Source organism: Ranitomeya variabilis, chromosome 2 (genome assembly GCF_051348905.1).
Source record: "Ranitomeya variabilis isolate aRanVar5 chromosome 2, aRanVar5.hap1, whole genome shotgun sequence".
Lineage (NCBI taxonomy): Eukaryota > Metazoa > Chordata > Amphibia > Anura > Dendrobatidae > Ranitomeya > Ranitomeya variabilis.
Genome location: NC_135233.1, coordinates 496605095 through 496622464, shown reverse-complemented (window position 1 = coordinate 496622464; position 17370 = coordinate 496605095). Strand labels below are relative to the sequence as shown.

General features: G+C 44.6%; 1 protein-coding gene across 2 annotated transcripts in view; it reads left to right on the top strand.

Annotated features, from left to right (window-relative positions):
- The window catches only part of SYT12 (synaptotagmin 12), a 197109-nt gene that overhangs the window by 163366 nt on the left and 16373 nt on the right, over positions 1–17370 (top strand). For both annotated transcript variants that reach the window (XM_077288022.1, XM_077288023.1), the window contains exon 7: positions 4015–4148. In XM_077288022.1, the coding sequence (XP_077144137.1) occupies positions 4015–4148 (134 nt within the window). The remainder of the gene's footprint in view (positions 1–4014; positions 4149–17370) is intronic.

Sequence of the window (17370 nt, the reverse complement as noted above, 5' to 3'; positions counted from 1 at the left end):
ATCTCAGTTCAAGGAGCATCCAAACCAGAAATGGCTGCTATAGGCCCAATTCCAACAGGTGCCAGGATGGGGTGAATAGCAGCAGAAATATTTGATTTAGAACATTTTCAGCACACAGAGAAAAAATAAAACTAAGTGACATAAAATCTGGATAAACTCAAGTATGACTTACTGTATTCCACTGTTGGGGTAATAGATACTACTTACACCCCTTTCGTGGATAGCTCATCACCCTAAGGCCAGTGTCACACTTGTGAGTTCAATGCGAGAAACTCGCATCAATTCCCGGCACTGCCGCCAGCGGTTCGGACCGGAGCAGTGCCGGGAATTGATGCAAGAGACTCGTGCGAGTTTCTCGCTTTGAACTTGCAAATGTGACCCCGGCCTAAGGGCTCGTGCAGATGACCATATAAATTGGACAAGTGCAATCGGTGGTTTTGTCGGATAACACTCGTCCCGGTGTTATTCTATGTGGCTGTGCACATGTCCGATTCTTTTCCTTGGACCAAGTGGTCTTTAATAAAAAAAATCACAGCCTCTGAGAATCATATGGCACTTGCCCATTTATGACTATGGGTCCACAAAAAAAAAATTGGACTGTAGTAAGATGACATCCGAGTGCAGTCCAATTTTCACGCACTAACAGAATGGAGAAAGTGGAGAAATGTTTTTGTTTCTCTCCACCTCCTAGAAAATCGAATCCCTCTCTGATCAACATCTGATCAGAGTGTGATTGGCATAATCGGATCTCACTTATTTTCCCGGATGGAGAGAAAAAGGTTGTCTGCAGCTAACCTAAGAGTCAAATAGTTTTGCTATCAGTTTTGAAGATGATTGTCCCAGTATGCATCATCAAAGTTCCACCAGTGAAGTGATCCTCCAAATTAGAGATGATCGAATCAAGCAAGATTCAAATTTGTCAAATCGCACAGATATTATAAGAATATTTAATTTGCTGTAGAGTTAATTGAATGTTACTTATTATCTTCTGGGGTTCCTCCGGACCCAAATGTAGGATGTAAAATATAAACAAATAATAATAATACTTACTTCATCAGTCACCTGTTCTGCCGTCACCGCAGCTTACTGTTCGGTCTTCCGCACCTCTTCTTTCCCCCTGTCAGGCACATTCTCTTGACCTCTTTACTTCAAGCTATTGTTTTTTGTTTTTCTTAAAGTCAATTTTATAAGTGTTTGTCTGTTTTGTTTTTATTATTCATTGACACAATTTGGGGTTTCCCGCTGTTTCAATAGAGTCATCAATTGCAAATTTTTAAAAAGTTGCAAAATTTCTACTCAAATGTACTCCAGTCGTCCCCTGGAGTGATTTTATATACGATTGCAATTTTTGCGCAAACTTTGTAATGTTTTAACATGCCACGCAACTTCTTAAACAGATGCGAAAAAGTTTAAAGACAAAAATAAAAACCATCTTTAATTATGTGCAAAATCTATGAGCCGCGGGCACCATTTTAAGAAACTGGTGCAAAAAAAACTTAAGGGTATGTGCACACGTTGCGGATTTGGCTGCGTATCCACAGCGGATTTGGCCCCGCAGATCTGCAGCAGTTTTCCATGCGTTGTACAGTTCCATGTAAACCTGTGGAAAACAAAATCTGCTGTGCACATGCTGCGGAAAATTTCACGCAGAAATGCAGCAGTTTATTTTCCGCAGCATGTCAATTCTTTGTGCAGAATCCACAGCGTTTTACTCCTATTCCATTATAGGAATCCGCAGGTGTAAAAACGCAGGCGAAATCCGCACAAAATCCACAGAAAACCCACAGGGAACCCGCAGGTAAAGGACAGGTCATTTTACCTGCGGATTATGCAGAATCCGAGCGGAAAAATCCACAATGGAATCCGCAACGTGTGCACATACCCTAATATTTTGAGACAAAAAAGTGACTTAAAGAACCTTGCAAACTATAAATCGTTTTTTTGTTTCCAGATATTTTAAACTGATGTCAGTTTTTAAAAAGTTGTAAACTTTTTGCCCAAATGAACTCCAGACCACCGTGGATTGATATTTTTTATGGACTACAGAAAATTTTGCTTATTATCTTTTGCTTTAAAAAGACACAGAAAAGGTTAAAAAGGACAAAAGTAAAAAACAACAGTCTAGTATTGTGCAAAAAGCTCACAAATAATGTCAGTCCACACAATCTTTTCTGCACTCATGTTGTCAATTTCCAATTCTTATTTACTCTGAAAGTTAAAAAAGTAGCACTCATGTGGGTCGCCTCACGATGATGACTGCTTCAAAATAACGTGCGGCAATCTGGCTTAGGCTGGTTTCACACTTGCGTTTTGATCTGCAGCGTTTTTACCGAAAAAAACGCATGCGTTTTTTCCCCTATGTTTAACATTAAAAACGCATGCGTTTTTTGTACGCATTTTGCCGCGTTTACCGACGCATGCGTTTTTTAGCTGCATGCGTTCTTTTGCAGAAATGCAACATGTAGTAATTTTCAGAGGCGTTTTTTTGCCGCAAAAAACGCATGCGTTCATTTGCGTTTGATTTGCGGCAAAAAATACATTGATGTCTATGGAAACGCATGCGTTTTTGCGTACATGCATTTGCTTGCGTTTTAAACGCATGCGTTTTTATAGAAAAAAACAAGAATACACCCTGATAAGCCACCCCCCACCATCAGGGTGATAAAGGGATCCTAACCTTAACCCTACCCCTAACCCTACCCCTAACCCTAACAATATGACAGTGAATACTCTCCGAGTTTATATTTTTAGTACTCTATAGCAATACCGTATATCTTGGGGTGTCCACATTGAACAAAGCTTTTTATTAGAAGAATGTCCTGGTCTCCAGGTCAACATAATAGCCAATCCCTGTGGATCCCTAGGATCCCTAGGGTTAGGGGTAGGGTTAGGGTTTGGATCCCTAGGGTTAGGGTTAGGGGTAGGGTTAGGGTTTGGATCCCTAGGGTTAGGGTTAGGGGTAGGGTTAGGGTTAGGGTTTGGATCCCTTTATCACCTTGATGGTGGGGGGTGGCTTATCAGTGACCTGGTGACCAGGACATTCTTCTAATAAAAAGCTACCCCTAACCCTAACCCTAGGGATCCAAACCCTAACCCTACCCCTAACACTAACCCTAACCCTACCCCTAACCCTAAACCTAACCCTAGGGATCCTAACCCTAACCCTATCCCTAACCCTAACCCTAGCTAATTCTATTAATAGTGGGTTTTCTAGTTGATTTTGATGATTGGCAGCTGTCACACACTTCTCAGCATGCGTTTCAAAAACGCAAACGCAGGAAAAAACGCATGTAAACGTGTCAAAACGCCGCGTTTTTTTTTACTGCATGCAAAAACGCATGCGTCTAAAAAACGCAGCGTTTGCACGCGTTTACATGCGTTTTTTCACCACCTGCGTTTTTTTTACAAACGCTGCAGATCAAAACGCAAGTGTGAAACCAGCCTTATCTACCTCCTGGCTATTAATACTGGGAGAAACCTCATCTAGCTATTTTTTCTACAGAGGCCAATGCAGAAGAAAAGAAGTATTATGTGGTAGCCATCAAAATGAAGGACGGCAGACATAAAACAAATGCCATTAATTTTTGCTTAAATTTTGTGACATTTTGCTCTAAAAAGGTGCAAAAATCAAGAGCATTTTTTTTTTACTTTGCACAAAATTCCAAAACCACATGCTCCATTTTGAAGAATTTGATGCAAAAATACCAACCACTAATAGCACATTCTAAAAAAAAATTGCTTATAAAAAAATTATGATGATGATGATTTAGGGTCTAAAGCGTCTCCCTCACTCCTTTTAGTAGGATGAGGAACCAGAAATGGTAGAATGATGTTAGCTTTCTACAGACTATATCTCTACAGCGGCCTTCAGAAAATGTTTTACCCATTGGCAGATATGGATTCATGTCACAGTTGTACCAGCTTCTCTTGACTTCAGATATTTAACTAAACATTTCGACTGCCACAATAGTAAAGCTGATTGATCACCCTGATCCTGTTTCATTGATTTCACAGACCCATTTGTAAAAGTCTACCTACTTCAAGATGGAAGAAAAATCAGCAAGAAAAAGACGGCCGTGAAAAGAGATGATAGGAATCCTGTGTTTAATGAAGCCATGATCTTCTCTGTACCAGCCATAGTCCTGCAGGTGAGTCATGGCAAATGGGTCTAACTGGATTCATACCTAATCTGTGAACAGTCATCTGGGAGGGATATGTCATGATGACTTCAGGTCATCCCGGCTAATAAAAAGAAGAATCGAGAATGCCAAGAGGTAAGGAGATTGGCAGGTCTCGTGTCCAGCGGTCACAGATTACTCACCTGGTCGATGAACCAGAGCTGCTGCCAATTGATTCTCCCATCTCTATTAATCAGTATTATGCTGGGGTCAGACCTAACGTACTTTATAAAAATACGGTCCGTTTTTTACTGCCGAGATACGCAGAAAAGTTCCTGAACAGTGATCTGTATTCAATGCGAGGATGCAATTTTTTTCTCCAAAAAGTATCCGTGTGTCATCCATATGGCATCTGTACGGCGAGATTTTCTCGCCGGCTTGCAAAATGGACATATAATGGATCCATGGGCTCAAATATTCGGGAAACATATATACGGTCATTATATATATTTCAGTAAGACACATATATATATTTATACTTCATTCAGCGCTAGATAGCAGAAAAGTCAGTAATTAGTGTTGAGCGATACCGTCCGATACTTGAAAGTATCGGTATCGGATAGTATCGGCCGATACCCGAAAAGTATCGGATATCGCCGATACCGATACCCGATACCAATACAAGTCAATGGGACACCAAGTATCGGAAGGTATCCTGATGGTTCCCAGGGTCTGAAGGAGAGAAAACTCTCCTTCAGGCCCTGGGATCCATATTAATGTGTAAAATAAAGAATTAAAATAAAAAATATCAATATACTCACCTCTCCGACGCAGCCTGGACCTTACCGCTGTGAACCGGCAGCCTTCTTTGCTTAAAATGAGCGCGTTCAGTACCTTCCATGACGTCACGGCTTCTGATTGGTCGCGTGCCGCTCATGTGACCGCCACGCGACCAATCAGAAGCCGTGACGTCATCCCTCAGGTCCTAAATTCCTAGAAGGGAATTTAGGACCTGAGGGATGACGTCGCAGCTTGTGATTGGTCGCGTGGCGGTCACATGAGCGGCACGCGACCAATCAGAAGCCGTGACGTCATGGAAGGTGCTGAACGCGCTCATTTTAAGCAAAGAAGGCTGCCGGTTACTACCAGGGCGCGTCCGAGGGTGAGTATATCCCTATTTTTTATTTTAATTCTTTATTTTTTACATGGATATGGATCCCAGGGCCTGAAGGAGAGTTTCCTCTCCTTCAGACCCTGGGAACCATACACTGGGAACTTCCGATTCCGATTCCCGATACCACAAAAGTATCGGATCTCGGTATCGGAATTCCGATACCGCAAGTATCGTCCGATACCCGATACTTGCGGTATTGGAATGCTCAACACTATCAGTAATTCAATTGCCAGCTTTTGCTAACTCCTTACCAAACCCGACAGGACATGAGACATGGATTACATACAGTAAACCATTTCATATCCGTTATATTTTTACATATTCCTCACTAATAATGTTAGTAGTTTGTGTGTGCAAAATTTTGGAATTCTAGGTGTTAATGTAAAGGGTTAAATCACGGAAAAAACTGGCGTGTGCTCCCGCGCAATTTTCTCTGCCAGAGTGGGAAAGCCAGTGACTGAGGGCGGATATTAATAGCCTGGAGAGGGTCCATGGTTATTGCCCCCCCCGGCTAAAAACATCTGCCCCCAGCCACCCCAGAAAAGGCACATCTGTAAGATGCGCCTATTCTGGCACTTAGCCTCTCTCTTCCCACTCCCCTGTAGTGTTGGGATATCGGGTAATAAGGGGTTAATGTCACATTGCTATTGTGAGGTGACATTAAGCCTGGTTAATAATGGAGAAGTGTCAATAACACACCTATCTATTATTAATCCAATATTAGTAAAGGGTTAAAAATGCACACACAATAAGAATAAAGTATTTTAATGAAATAAATAAACACACAGAGTTTTATTATTCTTTATTGTACGCTCAATCCAACTGAAGACACTTCGCCTGTAAAACAAGGAAAATAAAAAGCAACAATATCCCATACCTGTCCGCCGTACAGGCACCTTAGGTGATTTATTGCCTTGTTAACTGATGACTTTTATTTGTGTGGGTCATATTTTGACTTATATATGATCGTTCTGTCCCCAGTTTCCCAGTGAACTGTGATGTTATGGTCCATATTGATTGTATAGGTCTGGGAGGTGACAGTTACCTTAAATTTTGCATTTTACTTGCTTCATGCCTATAGGGTATAGCTGACAGCAGACGGATACATATTAATGCTCATGTTCATACGTGTATACATGTATTATTTTGTTATTTAATGTTTTTTGAACTGTTTGGTGCTTGTCGGCATTTGTTTCCAACTGTCTGGGGAGGTGCATGTGGCTTATCAGCCATATGCTGTCTGTCCTTTTTTTGGTCTTTTAATTATTTTAAACGTATGTCATGCTCTGCTGTGCCTTTTTTGTACGAATAAAGTTGTAATTTCTTGATGGTTGATCCCATTGTTATGCATATCTTTCTTTTTTGATTGTTCTATTGTCCTTTTTATATGCATTTGGTTGATCCCTGACTCATTTGTGCCTGTGGTGCCCGCTACTCTCTTTGTGCCTCTCATAAGGTCCTCACAACTGTTGTAGATGTTCTAGATGTTATGTCTTTTTCTCTGTCCCCCAGATGGTAAGGATAGGACAAGCCCATATGACTGATGGCCTGAGGCTTTTTACAGGGACTCTAGCACGCCCCAGCCCCCACAAGTTGCCACCATGCCTCCTGGGTATAGGGCGGATCAGTAACTTGGAATTAGCTGTCCTGCCGGTCTCTGGAGCAAGGCATAGAGACTGTTGCTCCCTCAGTGTTCCGGCTACCGGATCCTGCACATCAGAAGGAGGCAGCCTTTTGCAGGGCAGAACTCCTTCTGGTTTCCTCTCCTTTTGCTATGACTTTGTTTCTCACCCTCTACAATACAATTCTCTACTGCCTGACGAAGCCGACGCGAAACGCACGTTGGGGCTCCGGTGGTGATCCCTGTGTGTCTGCGTAATGGGGAAGAGCTATTGAACCGGGTCGGGTATGGTATATGCCGAAATGTGTTCGGTACTCCACTGTGGGATTTATGTGGATTGACCGATAGTTACCCGGTCTGGGTAGTTTCTCTTGCCTTGATATGCACTTTTAGCACTTTATGATGGAAAACAAGCAGAGTTCCATAGGGGCTGCCATCGTATAGATTGTATCAGTGCTTTCCTTAGTTTCCCTTGCTGTTCAGATTATGTCTCTAATGATTAATTGTTACTAAGCAATGTATTTGTTGTTTTTTTCTATAAATAAAAAATGTGTATTTATACTTTTCTAAATGGGACTTATACTCCGTGTTTTTCTTTAGTTTATGTAATGCGTTGGTGGAGTGTCCTTGACTGCAATAGGTGATCTCTTGAAGTGTAATGTTACAAACACATGACTATGAGCATGTGTGAGAGATCAAAGGTATTTTTGTCCATTGTGGGATGTTTTTATTATATTATCTCAACTGATTAGTTGCAGTCGCACAGCCGAAAATTGTAGCCTTATCAAAGAGGAACCGCTAGCACAAAATAAGCAGGACCCAACTTCCACCCTGACAAGAGGATATTCTCACAACAGAGCAACCATTCAAAATTTCATCCCAGAGCACTGCAATGTTAATCAGTTTTGGACCTCTTCATAGTGAGAGTCACTAATACCATGAAATAGTAGTGTATTTCAGTGCCCTCATTTTTCCAATTCTAACATCTTTGGAAAAAGCAAAATGAAAATGCTATATAGAAAAGGTGATCATGAAAAGATGATAGACACAACATACCCATCGCCTCCAGTAACATTTCCAACAGCATTATGATACAAATAGTCGTTTCACAGCAACTTCCATTTTCAATCTTTTTCAATTTGGCTAAAACACAAGTTGTTTGCAGACACTGGAGAACCAGAAGCCTGACAAGAAGGAAAACCAACAAGGAACTAGAGAAACGTTGTTGGCCACCTAAACGACATCACCAGTCTTTTCAGTACAGAAAAAAACTTGTGCACTTGTCAGTCATCACTTTATCCCAAAACTTTTTCCAATGCCTGAGATGCGCCATTCCTCCAGCCACTCTTCCCATCGCCAACACTTGTGTATACAGTATCTCTAAATCTCCATTGGTCATATCAAGTTTTTGACATAAGGTTCTGCTGTTGTAACTTTCTAAGAAGGCATATGAGGCTAACAAATCTCAACTCAATTGCTTTGTGATCCTAGTGAAATGAAGAACATCTTTTGTAGAAAGTGACAACCTCCTAAGAATAGCTGTGTCTTCAGACAGGACTCTGCAAGTAATACCAAAGCTGGTGAGGAGACTGCATGTGCTTTAACGTAACTTTCTTTGCACCTCAAACAGGAAAACCTCTACTGTGTCTACTTTATATCCTAAAAAGCAATATGCAGATAGCCCCTTCAGTGTGGAAGATGACAGAAGCTCTAGTGAGTGCCCCCTACTGGATGTAGCAATCCTAAAAATCAGTATCTGTCACAGACGTGGTTAGTGGAACCACTGTGCCACGGACCGTGGAGAGCCTGGAGGGGCGTGACTAAGCAAACTCCTGACTGTTCACTAGAGCCTCTGATGGTGAGATTAGCCTTGGCTCCCGATGAACGCCAGGTGCCACTCCAGGACAGACCAATGGACGCGCAGCAGCTGGAGCCAGGGAACAGACTGGAGGGAGCATCTGGCATATTTTGATTTAGAGTGCAGCAGACAGAGTTCGCATCAAAGTGCAGCAGACAGAGTTCACATGAGAGTGCAGCAGAGTTTGCATCAGAGTTCAGCAGACAGCGTTCGCACCAGAGTGCCGCAGGCAGTGTTTGTATCAGAGTGCAGCAGGCAGGATCTGCATCAGAGTGCAGCAGGCATTATCTGCATCAGAGTGCAGCAGGCAGGATCTGCATCAGAGGGCAGCAGGCAGGATTTGCACCAGAGTGCAGCAGACAGAGTTCGCACCAGAGTGCAGCAGGCAGTGTTTGTATCAGAGTGCAGCAGGCAGGATCTGCATCAGAGTCCAGCAGGCATTATCTGCATCAGAGTGCAGCAGGCAGGATCTGCATCAGAGTGCGACAAGCAGGATTTGCACCAGTGTGCAGCAGGCAGTGTTTGTATCAGAGTGCAGCAGGCACTGTGGAAGGAATTTGGAATCTGAAAAAAAGGGAGGAGGCAGCTTCAGTTTACAGGAGACCTCGTTGATCCGCTTCAACATCTTGAAAGGCTCGATAAAACGAACTGCGAACCTCGATCGGACACAATATGACAAGGAAATCCGTGCAGGTGGAAAATATGTTTGATGAAGCTGTCAGTCAGTTCAGGAGTGGTCGTAAGAGTAGACAATGGGGCATAGTGTGCCATTTTGGAGAAGCGATCCACGACTACCCAGATGACAGTGGAACCCTCGGATACTGGCAAATCCGTAATGAAGTCCATAGGTATGTGCTGCCATGGACCAGATGGTACGGGTAACGGCAGGAAAGATCCGGCAGGAAGTCATCTGGAGACCTTATTGCGGGCACAAATTTGATAAGCAGCCACGTAAGCATAGATCTCTCTCATGGACGGCCACCAGTAGTGGTGAGAAATCAACTGTAGAGTCTTCCTTTGTCCCGCGTGACCAGCGACCTTGGACGAGTAGCCCAAAGACAAAACTCGCTCCTTCTCAGATTCAGCCACAAGAATCATCCCTGGGGGAATTTGTGACCGACTGACTGGAGCGACAGTGACCATCTTGGATGGTTCAATGATAAATTGTGGATCCTCCTCTTGATCCTCGGACAGAAAAGAGTGAGAGAGGGCATCGTCTCTGACATTCTTGTCACCGGACCTGAAATGTAAAATAAAGTTAAAGCGGGCAAGAAACAAAGACCACCTAGCTTCTTGGTGTGGATTATGTATCTGGGTGGACCGGAGATACGCCAGGTACTTATGATCCGTGTAGATGACCTCTGGATAGACTGCGCCCTCCAGCAGGTATCGCCACTCCTCCAGAGCCATCTTAATGGCGAGTAACTCTCGGTCCCTGATGGAGTAGTAACGTTCAGGAGTGGAGAAGGCCTTAGAGAAGAAACTGCAGGACATGCGGTGACCCGAATGACTTCTGGGTGAGCACAGCTCCAGCCCCTAACGGGGATGCATCCACCTCTAGGAAGAACTGTTTGTTCAAATCTGGGCGATGCAGAATGGGAGCGGTGGAGAACAACCGTTTAAGGGAGCGGAAGGCCTCTTCAGCCTCGGAGAACCAGTTCTTCGGATCGGCTCCCTTTCGGGTCATAACAGAGATGGGAGCAGTCAGAAGTGAGGAATGAATTGCCAATAATAATTAGCAAAACAAAGGAATCCCTGAATTGCTTTGACTTCCACGGGCAGCAGCCATTTAAGGATGGAAAACACTTTCTCAGGATCCATCCTGAGTCCGGTATCTGAGATAATGTAACCCAAGAAGGGAAGAGAGCACTGTTCGAAAATGCATTTCTCATACTTGGCGTAGAGGCAATTACCCCTCAGATGCTGAAGAACCTGCCAAACTGCTCATCTGTGGAGGCCAGATCCGGAGAAAATACCAAAATATCATCCAGATACATGACAACACAGGAATAAAGCAGGTCCCGGAAGATGACGTTGACGAATTCTTGAAAAACTGCCGGTGCATTACTGAGTCCGAAGGACATCACTCGATATTCATAATGTCCGTTCCTGGTGTTGAAAGCCGTCTTCCATTTGTCTCCCCGTCGAATGCGGATTAGATTGTAGGCACCTCTTAAGTCTAGTTTGGTGCAGATCCTGGCACCTCTTAATCAGTCGGACAACTCAGGAATCAGTATGATAGGGTATTTATTTTTCACTGTGATCTGGTTGAGACCTCGATAGTCAATACAGGGTCAGAGAGATCCATCCTTCTTCTTAATGAAGAAAAACACAGCCCGAGCAGGAGAGGAGGATTTCTGAATGAATCCCCTGGCCAAATTCTCCTGAATGTAGTCCGAAATAGCTTGAGTCACAGCTGGGGACAGAGGGTAAATTCGGCCTCTAGGGGGTGTAGATCCGGGAATCAATTCGATAGGGCAGTCATACGGCCTGTGGGGCGGCAAAGTCTCTGCTTCATTCTTGTCAAAAACATTGGCAAAGGACCAATAGACAGATGGCAAACCAGGCAGCGATGCCGGTCAAGACGGGGCTTAGCCGGACGTACTAGAGCCAGACACTTCTCATGACAGGAAAGTCCCCAGCGGAGCACCTCTCCAGTCCAACACAGGCCGTAGCCATGGTAGGCCTAAGAGAAAGGCATGAGACATGTGGGAAAGAACATAGAAGACAATCCTCTCAGTATGAAACATCCCAATACGGACCTGAAGCGGCTCAGTAGCCAGACGAACCATCTCCTGAAGAGTTCTCTCATCAAGAAATGTTATGGCCAGGGGGTTCTTGAGTGGATGAACTGGGATTTGGAACTGATCCACTGCAGCCTGGAGGATAACATTTCTGGCTGCCCGGGAATCCAAATACGCCGACTCAACAAACTGGGATTCACCTGTTGTCATGGCCACAGTAATTGTCAGGGGTAGGGAGATGTCTTTTCCGTCTAGGGAGGCCTCTCCTACTAACCCTAGTGTTGTGAACTCCGTTTTCAGGCTCCCTCTTGTGGTCACAGATGGTATTGTGTGACTTTGGTTTTTTGGCTCCCCCTGGTGGTTTGGTTTATTATCCTGCGGGTCTGCTGGATCAGCTGCCTCGTTATTCACCAGGGAGGCTCCTATTTAGCTCTGCTTAACTTCCACTTGTTGCCGGCTGTCAATGTATTCAGTGCTATTCTGATTACTCCTGATTATCTCGTTTTCTGCCTCTTCAGGATAAGCTAAGTTCTGTTTGAATATTTTTTGCTCATCTGCCTGCAATATGATTTCTGTGTATGATGAGTCTAGTCCAGCTTGCTAACATGTGATTTCTTTTTGCTGGTAAGCTCTGGGGTACGGAGTTGCTTCCCCCGCACCGTTAGTTGGTGCGGGGGCTCGAGCAATCTCTGCGTGGATATTTTGAATAGGGTTTTTTATTGACCGCACAGTTTCCTTCCTATTTTCTGCTATCTAGTATTAGCGGGCCTCATTTGCTAAATCTGATTTCATCTCTGCGTTTGTGCTTTCCCCTTAACTCACCGTTAATATTTGTGGGGGGCTATTCTATATCTTTGGGGTCTTCCACTGAGGCAAGTGAGGACTTACTTTCCCTCCAGGAATAGTCAGTTTCTCAGGCCGTGACGAGACGTCTAGGATTTTTAGGTAACGTTCCACGGCTGCCTATAGTTGTTTGCGGATAGGATCAGGTTGCGGTCAATCTAGTTACCACTTCCCCAGAGCTAGTAGTCTGTTCAGTTACTTAGCTACTCCGACCTGCGATCCTTCCCACTAGGATCATAACAGTACAGCCGGCCTATAAAGTGTTAATTGCATGGCAGAAGCAGGAGAAAAGAAGCTTGGAGATATATATATATATATTTTTTTTGCTGCCGTGTGTCTAGCTGCTGTGTGTCTGGCTTCTCTCCTCCTCTTAATCTTGGTGTGGCTCTGAGTTCAGCTGCTGATATGGATATCCAGAGTTTAGCCTCCAGTGTAGATCATCTTGCTGCAAGGGTACAAAGTATTCAGGATTTTGTTGTGCACAGTCCTATGTCAGAGCCTAGAATACCTATTCCGGAGTTGTTTTCTGGAGATAGATCTAGGTTCCTGAATTTTAAGAACAATTGCAAGTTGTTTCTTTCTTTGAAACCTCGTTCCTCTGGGGATTCTGTTCAGCAAGTTAAGATTATTATTTCTTTCTTGCGTGGCGATCCTCAAGATTGGGCTTTCGCATTGGCTCCAGGGGATCCTGCATTGCTCAGTGTGGATGCGTTTTTTTCTGGCCCTTGGATTGCTCTATGAGGAACCTAATCTTGAGAACCAGGCTGAAAAAGCATTGTTGGCCCTCTCTCAGGGGCAAGATGATGCAGAGGTGTACTGCCAGAAATTTCGGAAATGGTCGGTGCTTACTCAATGGAATGAGTGTGCTCTGGCTGCAAATTTCAGAAAAGGTCTTTCTGAAGCCATTAAGAATGTCATGGTGGGGTTCCCTACGCCTGCAGGTCTGAATGAGTCAATGACTCTGGCCATTCAGATTGATCGGCGTTTGCGGGAGCGCAAACCTGCGCACCATTTGGCGGTGTCTTCTGAACAGACACCTGAGTCTATGCAATGTGATAGAATTCTGACCAGAAGTGAACGGCAAAATTATAGACGGCAAAATGGGTTGTGCTTTTACTGTGGTGACTCAGCTCATGTTATCTCAGCATGCTCTAAGCGCGCAAAAAAGATTGATAAATCTGTCACCATCGGTACTTTACAGCCTAAGTTCATTTTGTCTGTTACCCTGATTTGTTCCCTGTCATCTTACCCGGTTATGGCTTTTGTGGATTCAGGTGCTGCCCTGAGTCTGATGGATTTGTCATTTGTCAGACGCTGTGGTTTTGTTTTGGAGCCTTTAAAATTCCCTATTCCACTAAGGGGAATTGATGCTACACCATTGGCTACGAATAAACCTCAGTACTGGACACAAGTGACCATGTGCATGACTCCTGTTCATCAGGAGGTGATTCGCTTTCTTGTATTGCATAATTTGCATGATGTTGTCGTGTTGGGCCTGCCATGGTTGCAGACTCATAATCCAGTCCTGGATTGGAAAGCAATGTCTGTGTCAAGTTGGGGTTGTCAGGGAATTCATGGCGACGCTCCTGTGGTGTCAATTGCTTCATCCACTCCTTCTGAGGTCCCTGCGTTTTTGTCAGATTACCAGGATGTATTTGATGAGCCCAAACTCAGTTCTCTACCTCCTCATAGGGATTGTGATTGTGCTATAAATTTGATTCCTGGTAGTAAGTTTCCTAAGGGACGACTTTTCAATTTGTCAGTGCCGGAGCATGCTGCTATGCGGAGTTATATAAAGGAGTCTTTGGAGAAAGGACTTATTCGCCCCTCCTCCTCCCCTCTTGGTGCGGGGTTCTTTTTTGTGGCTAAGAAGGATGGTTCCTTGAGACCTTGTATTGATTATCGCCTTCTAAACAAAATCACGGTCAAATTTCAGTATCCTTTGCCATTGTTATCTGATCTGTTTGCTCGCATTAGGGGGTCTAGTTGGTTCACCAAGATAGATCTTCGTGGTGCGTATAACCTTGTGCGTATTAAGCAGGGTGATGAATGGAAAACTGCATTTAATACGCCCGAAGGCCATTTTGAGTACTTGGTGATGACTTTTGGACTTTCTAACGCTCCTTCTGTCTTTCAGTCCTTTATGCACGACATCTTCCGCGAATATCTGGATAAATTTATGATTGTGTATCTGGATGATATTCTGTTTTTTTCGGATGATTGGGAGTCCCATGTTAAGCAGGTCAGGATGGTGTTTCAGGTCCTGCGTGCCAATGCTTTATTTGTGAAGGGCTCAAAATGTATTTTTGGAGTCCAGAAGGTCTCGTTTTTGGGTTTAATTTTTTCTCCTTCTGCTATTGAGATGGACCCAGTCAAGGTTCAGGCTATTCATGACTGGACTCAGCCTACATCTGTTAAGAGTCTTCAGAAGTTCTTGGGTTTTGCTAATTTTTACCGTCGCTTCATCGCTAATTTTTCTGGTGTTGTTAAGCCATTGACGGATTTGACCCAGAAGGGTTCTGCTGTTACTAATTGGTCTCCTGTGGCTGTGGAGGCCTTTCAGGAGCTGAAGCGCTGGTTTTCTTCGGCTCCGGTATTATGTCAGCCAGACGTCTCCCTTCCTTTCCAGGTCGAGGTTGATGCTTTTGAGATTGGAGCGGGGGCTGTTTTGTCGCAGAGAAGCTCTGATGGCTCTGTGATGAAGCCATGTGCTTTCTTTTCAAGAAAGTTTTCGCCTGCCGAGCGGAATTATTATGTTGGTAATCGGGAGTTGTTGGCTATGAAGTGGGCATTTGAGGAGTGGCGACATTGGCTTGAGGGAGCTAAGCATCGTGTGGTGGTCTTGACTGATCACAAGAATTTGATTTATCTCGAGTCGGCCAAGCGGCTGAATCCTAGACAGGCTCGTTGGTCGTTGTTTTTCTCTCGTTTTGATCTCGTGGTCTCATACCTGCCTGGTTCGAAGAATGTGAAGGCTGATGCTCTTTCTAGGAGTTTTGTGCCTGACTCTCCTGGTGATTCAGAGCCAGCTGGTATCCTCAGAGATGGGGTGATTTTGTCTGCCATCTCCCCAGATTTGCGACGAGTGCTGCAAGAGTTTCAGGCGGATAGACCTGACCGTTGTCCACTGGAGAGACTGTTTGTCCCGGATAGATGGACCAGCAGAGTTATTTCCGAGGTTCATTCTTCGGTGTTGGCAGGCCATCCTGGGATTTTTGGTACCAGAGATTTGGTGGCTAGGTCCTTCTGGTGGCCTTCCTTGTCGCGGGATGTGCGTTCCTTTGTGCAGTCTTGTGGAATTTGTGCTCGGGCTAAGCCTTGCTGTTCTCGTGCCAGTGGCTTGTTGTTGCCTTTGCCTGTCCCGAAGAGGCCTTGGACGCACATTTCCATGGATTTTATTTCAGATCTCCCTGTCTCTCAGAGAATGTCGGTCATTTGGGTGGTGTGTGATCGTTTTTCTAAAATGGTCCATTTGGTGCCCTTGCCTAAGTTGCCTTCCTCCTCCGAGTTGGTTCCTCTGTTTTTTCAAAATGTGGTTCGTTTGCACGGGATCCCTGAAAATATTGTTTCCGACAGAGGATCCCAGTTTGTGTCTAGATTTTGGCGGACCTTTTGTGCTAAGATGGGCATTAATTTGTCTTTTTCGTCTGCCTTTTTCGTCGGCCTCAGACGAATGGCCAAACCGAGCGCACTAATCAGACTTTGGAAACCTATTTAAGATGTTTTGTTTCTGCTGATCAGGACAACTGGGTGACTTTTTTGCCATTGGCCGAGTTTGCCCTTAATAATCGGGCTAGTTCTGCTACTTTGGTTTCGCCTTTTTTTTGTAATTCAGGGTTTCATCCTCGTTTTTCCTCGGGTCAGGTGGAGTCTTCTGACTGTCCTGGAGTGGATGTTGTGGTGGATAGGTTGCATCAGATTTGGAATCATGTGGTGGACAATTTGAAGCTGTCACAAGAGAAGGCTCAGCGCTTTGCCAACCGCCGTCGCTGTGTGGGTCCCCGACTTCGCGTTGGGGATTTGGTGTGGTTGTCTTCTCGCTTTGTTCCTATGAAGGTCTCCTCTCCTAAGTTTAAGCCTCGGTTTATCGGTCCTTATAAGATTTTGGAAGTCCTTAACCCTGTGTCATTTCGTTTGGACCTCCCGGCATCGTTTGCTATTCATAATGTGTTCCATCGGTCGTTGTTGCGGAGGTATGTGGTGCCTGTGGTTCCTTCGGTTGAGCCTCCTGCCCCTGTGCTGGTTGAGGGAGAATTGGAATACGTGGTGGAGAAGATCTTGGATTCTCGTATTTCTAGACGGAGGCTTCAGTATTTGGTTAAGTGGAAAGGCTATGGTCAGGAGGATAATTCCTGGGTTGTCGCCTCTGATGTTCATGCGGCCGATTTGGTTCGTGCCTTCCATGTGGCTCACCCTGATCGCCCTGGGGTTTTTGATGAGGGTTCGGTGACCCCTCCTCAAGGGGGGGGTACTGTTGTGAACTCCGTTTTCAGGCTCCCTCTTGTGGTCACAGATGGTATTGTGTGACTTTGGTTTTTTGGCTCCCCCTGGTGGTTTGGTTTATTATCCTGCGGGTCTGCTGGATCAGCTGCCTCGTTATTCACCAGGGAGGCTCCTATTTAGCTCTGCTTAACTTCCACTTGTTGCCGGCTGTCAATGTATTCAGTGCTATTCTGATTACTCCTGATTATCTCGTTTTCTGCCTCTTCAGGATAAGCTAAGTTCTGTTTGAATATTTTTTGCTCATCTGCCTGCAATATGATTTCTGTGTATGATGAGTCTAGTCCAGCTTGCTAACATGTGATTTCTTTTTGCTGGTAAGCTCTGGGGTACGGAGTTGCTTCCCCCGCACCGTTAGTTGGTGCGGGGGCTCGAGCAATCTCTGCGTGGATATTTTGAATAGGGTTTTTTATTGACCGCACAGTTTCCTTCCTATTTTCTGCTATCTAGTATTAGCGGGCCTCATTTGCTAAATCTGATTTCATCTCTGCGTTTGTGCTTTCCCCTTAACT